Raw genomic sequence first — 10,602 nt, 5'->3', positions numbered from 1 at the left:
CTTAGACTACAGTGAAAGAAATGGACTGAGTCTCCTAGAACCCACCCGCCACATGGTGCCCTCCCACAATCCCAGCCTGCTGGGGGCTGAGGGAGGATCGTGGGTTTGAGGCCAGCCTGGGCTGCACAGACTGTCTCAAAAAGGAGGAGGAGGAGGAGGAGGAGGTGGAGGAGGAGATGGTTTCCATCCTAGATCAAACCACCCAGCTCAGGGGAAAGCTTTGGTTCCTTTATGTTGTATGGCCAGGATGCATTCCCCGTCCCCCCCGCCCCGCCCCTCCATGCTCGGGTCATTTCTGGGGATCTTCCTTTGTATTTTCGCCAGGCACTAAATGAGATACAACTGGAGTTCTTCCACACTATGAAATGTGGCTGGTGGGCAATCTTCAGACCATGTGGCTCACTGAATTTACAACTGGGGGGGAGGTCCCCCAGAGCCACCTGCACACACACACACACACACACACACACACACACACACTCTTAAGCTCCTGCTGGTTCTTAAGTACAATAAAGCCCTCTCGGCCAGTGTGAGTGGTTCACGCCTGTCATCCCAGTTACTGGGGAGGCTGAGACCTGAGGATGGCGGTTCAAAGCCAGCCTCAGGAGGGGACAGGAAGACTCTTATCTCCAAGAGACCACGGGGAAAAAAAGCCAGAAGTGGAGCTGTGGCTCAAATGGTAGAGCACCGGCTTTGAGCAAAAGCAGCTCAGGGACAGCGCCCAGGCCCTGAGTTCAAGGCCCGGGACTGGCTCAAAAGATGGAGAGCCAGCAGGGGGACACCTGGGCGCCCCTGGCAGCTGGGCATGGGGGGGGGGTGAGAGGGCTGGGAGGGGAGGGGCAGGAAGGTCCCTGTGACGTCAGCACTGTGACGTCACAGAGCCGGCCCGCCCAGCTCTGCGGGACATCCTGCCCGGCCCCTGCCAGCCTCCATTCACCATCTGACTCCTCTGCGGGCAGAAGGGGGGAACCTGCTCATCCCCGCCGCTCAGCCTCAGTCTACCTCAGCTGAGCAAGACCCAGGCAGACAGACACACAGCACGCCCCGCCGCAGCGCTTCCCCGTGTATGCGCCAGCCCCCCCAGCCGACTCGAAATGTTTGTGTCACCCCGAAGGTAAAGCTCCCCCTCTCCCCCCATCACCCCGCCAGCTCCACACGCACCACAGAGCCACAGCCCCCCCCACGCACACCCAGGACCCCCCACCGCCAGCACCCCACCCATCGCCTCAAGTGAGCTTCACCGGGTCCCTACCTCGGCGAGTTTCCAGAAGCTTCTGTGTCTTTTGCTTCTTTATCCTCCTCTTCCTCTCTGCCCAGTGCCCCTGGCCACAGATCTTCTTTTCTTCTCTCTTTTATTTTTTCTGTGTGCGGTCACGCGCCACAGACCCGGTCCCCGGCCACACGCGGGCCCTGGCCATGACCCCCGTGGTGGCCAGCATGGAAGATGCTGGCAGAGAGAAAGAGCAGGGAATCACCAACCCACCCCACGGCCCTGCCCTGAGCCAGCTGGCGGGAACCCGGCCTTGGTCTCTGAGAATCTGGATCTTCAGGAATCTTTCTAGATCCTTCCAGAGAGTAAAGGAGGCTAGCCTTGTTCAGGGCTGGGATGACCTGCCTGCCCAGGACAGCCAATGCCGTCCTTTCTCCAATGTCTTTTGGGAACATGAAGTTCAGCCTGGCTGAGGAGCCCCGCACACGTGTGTACACACACACACACACGCACACACGCATGCACGCACGCATGTAGCAAGGAAGCACAGCGTTGAGCAGGGGGAGGTGGGATGTTCAGAAAGACTAGAAAACCCAGGAGGCCTTGTGGGGCTGGAACAGAAACGGTGTCATTGAAGACCCACCCAGGGCTTCCCAGACCCTGATGAGCTAGGATGGAAAGAACCTTCCAGAAGCAAAGCTGGGTGTGGGCAGGGGTAGACTTTGACCACTGGTTTTCTGGGAGAATCACAGTGTAGCTGGTGAGCCCCAAGCACCCAGCACCCAGCACCCTGCCCCGGCATCCAGGGCCCAGCACCCAGCACCCAGCACCGGCACCCAGCACCCGGCACCCAGCACCCGGCACCCAGCACCCAGCACCCAGCACCCGGCACCCTGCCTCGGCATCCAGGGCCCAGCACCCAGCACCCAGCACCGGCACCCAGCACCCGGCACCCAGCACCCAGCACCCAGCACCCAGCACCCAGCACCCGGCACCCTGCCTCGGCATCCAGGGCCCAGCACCCAGCACCCAGCACCCAGCACCCAGCACCCTGCCCCGGCATCCAGGGCCCAGCACCCAGCACCCAGCACCCTGCCCCGGCATCCAGGGCCCAGCACCCGGCACCCAGCACCCGGCACCCTGCCCCGGCATCCAGGGCCCAGTAGATCCCGCAGTCCGTGCCCCCCCTTCCCTGCTCCCCCCTCGTGTACCCCCTTATCCACTGCACCCGGGAGGAGGCCAGTGAAGAATTTGGGGCCCCGTGGGGCCCCCCCCGGCGTCTTTAGGAGAACTAGAGGAGGTCAGGCTTGGCTTTGGGGGGTCCACGGGGACCCTGGACAGTCACGGACCCGGGATCGGGGTCAGGGGTCGGGGTCAGAGGCCGGGGGTCCTCCCCAGGCGGCAACACAGGGCCGCGTCTGCAGCCCCAACCGTCTCACAATTCAAAACCGCGTCGTCCCTCCGCGCCCCGCCGTCGCCATGGCAACCACTGCCCAGCGAGGGGGCGTGGCCAGGAGATGGGGCTAGGGCGGGGCTGGGGAGGGGCGGGGTGGGGCCTTGCCGGTGGGTGGGGCCCAGAGGGGGCGGGGCATGGTGGAGAGGGCGGGGCCTGGATGAAGGGGAGGGTCTTGTGGAAAGGGCGGGGCCGTTGAAGGGGCGGGGCCTTGTTGGAGGCGGAGCCCAGTTGACGGGGCGGGGCCTTGCTGAGGGGCGGGGCCCGGGAGAGGGTCTGAAGAACGGGGGGGGGAGGGGTGGAAGAGGGTCCCAGGGAATGGGGGGGTCCCCGTTCTTCCTTCGCCTCCTCCGGCTGCGGCGGTGACCCCTGGGCAGGGCCGGCGCTGGGGGGTCTGAGGCCCCCTCCCCTCCCCTCCGCTGGGGTGAACTGGGGACCCCTCCCCCCAGGGCCCCGGGGACCCCCGTCCCCTCCCCGCCGCAGGGTCACAGTGCCCGGTGGGAAGGCCTTGCCTGGCCATGGGATGGGGCCTGAGCCCCACCCTGCAGTGGAAACTGTCAGGAGCCTGGCAAAACCTGGAAGGTTCTGGATGCGATCATCGGGTGAGCAGTCACCCCGCTGGGAAAAGGACTGGGCGCGGCCAGGCAGCCCCAGGAATGAAGATAACGGGGCCTGCGGCTCTGCAGTGTTCCTCGAGAGTGTGCGTGTGTGTGTGTGTGTGTGAGAGAGAGAGAGACACACACAGACAGACAGACAGACAGAGAGAAAGACAGAGACAGAGTCAGAGAATTGTCTGCTCCACACCCAGGCTGTTTGGGTTCTGTTTGCTGCATCTAAAGCCTCAGTTTCCCCGTCATGTACTGGAGTCTTGGTGGTGGTTAAAACACAACCACAGCCAAGTGAGCCAAGCCGGGCCTGGCATCCCAGCCACTCAGGAGGCTGAGATCAGAGGATCGCGGTTCAAAGCCAGCCCAGGGCAGGAAAGTCTGTGAGACTCTGATCTCCCATGAACCACCAGAAAACCAGAGGTGGCGCTGTGGCTCAAGTGGTAGAGGGCCAGCCTTGAGTGAAAGAGCTCAGGGACAGCACCCAGGCCCTGAGTTCAAGACCCAGGACCGACAGGCACACATCTGAGCCACTCCATCCAGCCTTCTCTTAGACAGCAGGAGTGAGTTCAGAGGGTAGCGGTTAACAGGGATTAGAACTGGAATTGGGCTGGGAAGGAAAAACAGACACCCTGTTGGATAGCGTCGCCCCAGGCTTCCCGGGCCTGGCTCTAGATTTGCATCACCCCTGCCCTGCAGGGCGCTCACCACCGGTGACTCCTAGAGAGCATACACGGGTGGGTGTGGGTGTGGGTGTTGCACGGCCATGATTTCTCCATGCACATCTGGTAAAAAGTAGGTTCATTCTCAGCGCAAGGCAGGCCCAGCCCCTGGCTCTGTGGCGTCATAAGGGCTGAAGCACCCCCTATCCGCAGCCCGGGACACCCCCATGGGCACCTGCCTGGTACCCTGGGCAGTTTCTCAGACACGGGGGTCTCTGCACCCCCACCCCCACCCAGGGCCCACTCTAGAAAGCTGCGAGCTGCACCCCCAGCCCTCGCGTGCCCCTCGGGTTGTCCAGCCATTACTTTTTGTTGTTGTTGCTCTCCAGGGAAGAAAAGAAAAAACGAACCCTTGCCCCGAGCACAATAAAAGGAAGTGAGCAGGGCGTGGAGGGCCGAGAAATTCATGTTCTGTCAAAAAGAGGAAATTAGACACTGGAGTGGGGGGGGGACAGGGTCCTGGGGACTGGGGAGGGGGATGGAGTCAAGGCTGGTCATAAACCACGGCTGGCCATGCACCCCCAAAAGGGCCAGGCCGGGGGGGAGGGGCGTGAATCCAGACTTCACAGAGGCCTACAATAATAATAATAAATAATAATAATAATGCAAAAATGACCCGTTTAAAGTCAGTAACAGGGTCTTCAGAGCAGGCCCAGGAAGTTGGGGGAACCCCACAGGGCCGGAGCTGGCTCCATGGGGATCCCGGCAGCGCCCTGCCCCCTCGCTCAGGGCCACCCCCCCCCCCGCTTTGTCCCGGGGAGGGCCGGGAGGGGTGTGGTGGGGGGTGCGGTTTATAGGCCCAGGCCGTAAAAGCGAAGACAGAGGCCGTGCCAGCCCGGTGACTCAGGCAGGAAGTGAGGCGCGGCTGGGAGAATTGGGAGGGAGAAGAATTGCCGGCTGTCCCCAGTGGGGTGGGGTGGGGTGGGGTGGGAGTAGGGAGGACGAGACTCAGGAGAGAGGAATGCACACGGGTCAGGCCCCACTGCTGAGGAGTGGACTCAATTGCACGCGTGCACACACAATTGTGGCAGGAAATAAGACTGTAATAAAGGGGCCGTCCCAGGAGGAGCCATGGTGGGCCCTGAATTCCACAAGGCTCACACACACACACACACACACACACACACACACACACACATGCATGCATGCCTTTCTGGTGCAGGGGGGTGGCAATGAGGGCCTGGGAAGGGAGTCCCCCTACCCTGGGAAAAGCTGGGAGCAGCCAGCAACCTCCACCCGGCTCCAGGAGAGGGGGACAGCGTGAACACGCAGAGGACAGCGCCCCCTAGTGTCCAGGCCGGGCGGCCGGGCGGCCAGCAGACCTGTGGAGTCCCTGCAATCAGGAGCCCTGCCTTTACCTCTGGTTGGCCCACAGATAGACGGGGCAGGGCAGGGTGCCCTCAGGGTTTTGTCGGATGAGCCCCAGCTGGTGCCATTTTATAAGAATTCCCTAGACGTGGATGGAGAGCTTCCTTTAAAAAAGAAAAAAATAGCAGCCAGGTGCTGGTGGCTGCCGCCCGCTGAGCTCAATACTCAGGAGGCTGAGGTCTGAGGACTAAGGTCCTGGGGCTTGAACTCAGGGCCTGGGCACTGTCCCTGAGCTCTTGGCTCAAGACTGGTGCTCTACCACTTGAGCCATAGCACCATTCTGGCTTTTTGGTGGTTTATTGGAGATCAGTCTCACAGACTTTCCTGCCCGGGCTGGCTTTGAACCACGATCCTCAGACCTCAGCCTCCTGAGTAGCTGGGGTGACAGGCATGAGCCACTGGTGCCCGGCTTTATCTCCCATGGAAGCCCCCAAAAGCCAGATGCAGAGCTGTGGCTCAAGTGGTAGAGCACCAGCCTTGAGTTAGATAGAAGAAAGGCGGGAGAAAAGCTAAGGAGAAACACTCAGGCCCTGAGTTCAAGCCCTGGTGCTGGCACAAGGAAAAGAAAACAGAAAAAGAAAAATGAAAGGAAGGAGGGAGGGAGGGAGGGAGGAAGGAAGAAAGGAAGGGAGGGAGGAAGAGAGGGAGGGAGGGAGGGAGCAGCTGGCTGGGTGGGAATCCCCTCTCTCAGGGGAGGGGAAGGAGAGGTGGGCAGCCAATGGGGGCACCTGCATCTGTCCGGCCAGGTGGGCACAGAACGCCCTCCCATAAATCAACACGGTTCCAGGTGGGAAGACCTGGTGACCAGTGGCTAGATCTGCTAGATCCGCGCAGCCTTGTTGGTTTGGGTGGAAAATCTTGGTTATGGGTGTGTGTGTGTGTGTGTGTGTATGTCTGTGTGTGTGTCTGTGTCTGTGTCTGTGAAAACCTTTCGTTCCTCTGGTTGGGAGTTAGGACTGGACTGTCGTGAGATCCTGCCTCTGCCAGCCTCCCTGGGCCTCCCCTTCCGGTCCTCCATCCACTTGGCCTCCTTTGCCCACCCAACACTTTCATTTCTCTCTTTCTTTTTTTCTTTCAAGGTCCAAGATTGGGACTCGAGCTCAGTACCTCTTTTTGCTCTTTGGCTAGGTGCTCTACCAACTGAGCCACGCCTCCAGTCCAACCCTTTCAGCGGTCCCTGTGGAGGGAAATCCTTGGTTATCCCTCCTTGAAGTGGGGGGGGCTGTGGCTCCCAGACTCTTGGGGCACTCACATTGCGGGGGGTCCCCGAGGTCCATCGAGAGGACTTGTGTGTTGCTGGACAGTCCAGCCCAGCCCTAGGAGATTCAGCAGCTAAATCACCACTTGTACCCCTTCCCCTTCCCTTCCTCCTTTAATCCAGGATCTCCCCCCCCCTCCCGCAGCTCACTGGCAGTAATGCCACTAAGCAGCTGGGCTGGAATAGCTCTGTCGATTATCTGTTTAATGCCCTCTGGAAGCCTTTAATCAAGACACCGGAGGGGTGGGGTGGGTGGGCGGCTGGGCTCCCTCCCTACGTGAAAACGAGAGGGACCGAAGGCTCGGGTGGCATTCTTCCCTCCTTCCCTCCTTCCCGCCGCAGGACGGAGACCATGGCCAAGGTAACCAGCCTCTTCCCCTTCCATTACACTGGAGATAGACTGAGAGGTGTGCCCCCCTGTCAACTACACGTCCGAGTTCTGGCGCCGGCTGTTGTAGTCTCGCTGTGAAGAGTCGTGGTAGGAAGGGCGAGGGGTGGCGTAGGCTCCAGGTTCTCTGATGATCTAAAGAGCAGAGGCCCAAGGTGGGTGTCAGGACTCATAGATAGGATTTTTCAGCCAGGCGCCCGCCAGTGGCTCACGCCTGTCATCCCAGCTACTCAGGAGGCTGAAGTCTGAGGATTGAGGTTCAAAGCCTTAGGGAGACTCTTATTTCTACCAGTCACCAAAAAGCCGGAAGTGGTGCTGTGGTTCAAGTGGTAGAGCGCCAGCCTTGAGTGAAAGAAGCTCAGGGACAGCGTCCAGGCCCTGAGTTCAAAGATGGATTTTTCTTTGTGAAATAGAATGTGTTCTTTCTATTGGAGAACTATCTAGATCCTTAGAGAGAGAGAAAAGAAGTTGGGCAATGTAGGGAATGGGTGTTGATGGGTCTTGGGAAAGTTCTTGAGGGAGATCCACTTCACAAGATTCCGTCGTCGGCCGAGCCCAGGAGTACACGCCTGTAATCTAGCACCAGGGAGGCAAAGCAGGAGCAATGAGCTGCTGGGAGCCACCGGCCTGGTGAGCTTCAAGCCAGCCTGGGCTAATCTTTCGAGACAATGATTGGTGAAGGACCTCCTGGTGTCTGTCGGGGGGGTAGAAGCTTCTAGAAGGAATCGGTATGAGCTATCCAACTCCTTCATCCCCGGTTCCGGAGGAATCGCCCCCTTTCCTAACTTGGTGTAACTTGTGATGGGTCGAGTGTGTGGAGTTAACATCTGATGTGATTGGTGGGAGAGAAATTTCCAGACAGTGGGGGGCGGGGGAGGGGGGAACGCAGCCCTGCCTTAAATCCTGAGCTCGTTCTGCAGAATAGCAGTTGCCGCTTCCCCCCCCCAAAACACCATGGGTCCTAGGTGGGCCATGGGTGCACGTGTGACCCATAAGATCTGGGGAGGGGCGGGGGCCACCTGGGAGGCTGAGATCCGGAGGATCGAGGTTCAAAGCCAACCCGGGGCAGGAAAGTCCATGAGACTCTGACCTCCAATGAACCACCAGAAAACCAGAAGTGGAGCTGTGGCTCAAGCGGTAGAGCACCAGCCTTGAGCAAGAAAGCTCAGGGACAGTGCCCAGGCCCTGAGTTCAAGCCCCAGGAGGGACCAAAATAAGATTTGTGGGTTGGGGGGTGTGGTCAGGGCGTGCTGCATGGGGCGTCGGGGTGGTGCTGGCCGGTGGGCGTCCGTCTCGGGTCGCTCTGGGGACCACGCTTCTGTCTGGGCTGCTGGGGACCCGTGCACACCGCGTTAATCCCCGACAATGAGGGCTGTGGCTCCAGGCTGAGCCCCGATCACTGGTCCTGGGGGGGAGAGGTGGGGGGATTTGTGGGCTTCATTACCGGCTGCGGTCTTAGGCACCCTGATCTCCAAGGCTAAGCCATGGCTCCTGAGAGCTCAGATGGTTTGTTTTACGAAGCATCTGTGAGCGGCCCAGCGCCGGCTTCTGTCCGGTTCTGTTCCGGTCCATTCCGGATTCACCCATGGGCCCATCAAGTGCCGTCCTGGTTACAGCGTGCCAGAGGCTCTGGCCGGAGCTGCACAGGGCTGGGGAGGTTAGGGCTGGGAGTGAGGCTGGGGGTGGAGGATCCGTCGGCTGAGGCTGGCTGGGATCATGGTGCTGACCACACTTGCTCCCTCTTGCCAGCTGTGCCCAGTAGAGGGCGTCAGTGGAACCTCGGGGGACCTAGAGACTCCCGGTGACCACCTCATTATGTGGCCAGGGGTGAGCCTCCTCGCATCTGTGACTCCTCGGGTCTGGGCCTCCTCTGGTCTGGGCCTCCGTGGCCAGGTCTCCTCTGGTCTGGGTCTCCTCTGGTCTGGGCCTCTGGGGTCTGAGCCTCCTCTGGGGTCTGGGTCTCCTCTGGAGTCTGGGCCTCCTCTGGTCTGGGCCTCTGGGATCTGAGCCTCCTCTGGGGTCTGGGCCTCCTCTGGTCTGGGTCTCCTCTGGTCTGGGCCTCTGGGGTCTGAGCCTCCTCTGGGGTCTGGGTCTCCTCTGGAGTCTGAGCCTCCTCTGGGGTCTGGGTCTCCTCTGGAGTCTGGGCCTCTTCTGGGGTCTGGGCCTCCTCGAGTCTGGGCCTCCCCTGGGGTCTGGGCCTCCTCGAGTCTGGGCCTCCCCTGGGGTCTGGGCCTCCTCTGGTCTGGGTCTCTGGGGTCTGGGCCTCCTCTGGGGTCCGGGCCTCCTCTGGGGTCCGGGCCTCCTCTGGTCTGGGTTTCCTCTGGGGTCTGGGCCTCCTCTGGGGTCTGGGCCTCCTCTGGTCTGGGCCTCCTCTGGTCTGGGCCTCCTCTGGTCTGAGCCTCCTCTGGGGTCTGGGCCTCCTCTGGGGTCTGGGCCTCCTCTGGTCTGGGTCTCCTCTGGGGTCTGGGCCTCCTCTGGTCTGGGCCTCCTCTGGGGTCCAGCTTCCTCTGGTCTGGGCCTCCTCTGGTCTGGGTCTCCTCTGGGGTCTGGGCCTCCTCTGGTCTGGGTCTCCTCTGGAGTCTGGGCCTCCTCTGGTCTGGGTCTCCTCTGGGGTCTGGGCCTCCTCTGAGGTCCAGCCTCCTCGGGTCTAGGCCTCTGGGGTCGGGCCTCCACGGGGCTAGGCCTCTGGGGTCTGGGCCTCCACGGCCGGGCCTCCGCGAGGCTGGGCCTCCACGGCCAGGCCGAGCCTCACCGCTGCTCCCCCCCACAGATGGAGCTCCCGCAGGGCCCCCCTGGCCAACGCGCCCGCCTGCCTGCCGTCCTCAGCCTGCTATCACTCGGCCTCTCCGCAGCATCCCTGCTCAGCGACCGGTGGTTTGTGGGCACACAGAAGGTGCCCAAGCCCGTGTGCGGGAAAAGTGTGGCAGCCGAATGCCCTGAGCTGCCAGTGCCCCTGGACGGGGATGTCGCCAACGCATCCGCCGCGGCGGTGGTACAACTCAGCTGGGCGGCTGGGGATGACGGCTTCGCCTTCCCTGCCTTCCACAGTGGCCTGTGGCTATCCTGTGAGGAGACCGTGGAAGGGCCAGGTGCGGGCCCCAACCCCGGGCAGGGGGGGTAGGGGAGGGAGGGAGTGGGGGGGACGGGGAGGGGGGGCAGGCATCCACGCAGACAGCTCAGAACAGGCCCCCACTCCACAGACGTGAGGGCCGGGCTCGGCGGCGCACGCCTGTCATCCCAGCCCCTCGGGGTGGGGGGAGGCTGAGATCTTGAGGACCGTGGTTCGAAGCCAGCCCGGGCGGGGGAGTCTTGTGAGAGACGATGGTCTCCAATGAACCGGCGCAAAGCTAGACGTTGGGGGTGTGGCCCGAGCGGCAGAGCGCCCAACTCGCGTGACAAAGCCCCACGCGCGCGCGTGTGTTGCAGGGGAGAAATGCCGAAGTTCCACCGAACTCACACCACCAGCCCAGAGAGGTGAGAAAGGATTACTGGAACCTTCCACGGTGCAAGGCCCACGTGACGCCCCTCTCCGACCTGGAGGGGAGCGGTTAATGGAGACATCCCTCCTCCCCCACCCCCCCTCGGGGCGCCCGGCAAG

General features: G+C 61.8%; 1 protein-coding gene across 1 annotated transcript in view; it reads left to right on the top strand.

The window, feature by feature from the left end:
- Window positions 1-1,066: 1,066 nt before the first annotated feature.
- Window positions 1,067-10,602, top strand: part of Gsg1 (germ cell associated 1) — an 11,586-nt gene continuing 2,050 nt past the window's right edge. The window contains exons 1-3 of the mRNA XM_013025042.1: window positions 1,067-1,114; window positions 9,775-10,093; window positions 10,431-10,478. Of these exons, the coding sequence (XP_012880496.1) occupies window positions 1,067-1,114; window positions 9,775-10,093; window positions 10,431-10,478 (415 nt within the window). The remainder of the gene's footprint in view (window positions 1,115-9,774; window positions 10,094-10,430; window positions 10,479-10,602) is intronic.

Source organism: Dipodomys ordii, unplaced genomic scaffold (genome assembly GCF_000151885.1).
Source record: "Dipodomys ordii isolate 6190 unplaced genomic scaffold, Dord_2.0 Scaffold81, whole genome shotgun sequence".
Taxonomy (NCBI): Eukaryota; Metazoa; Chordata; class Mammalia; order Rodentia; family Heteromyidae; genus Dipodomys; species Dipodomys ordii.
The sequence above is the reverse complement of the archived record's forward strand: the minus strand, read 5'-3'. Positions and strand labels throughout refer to the sequence as shown.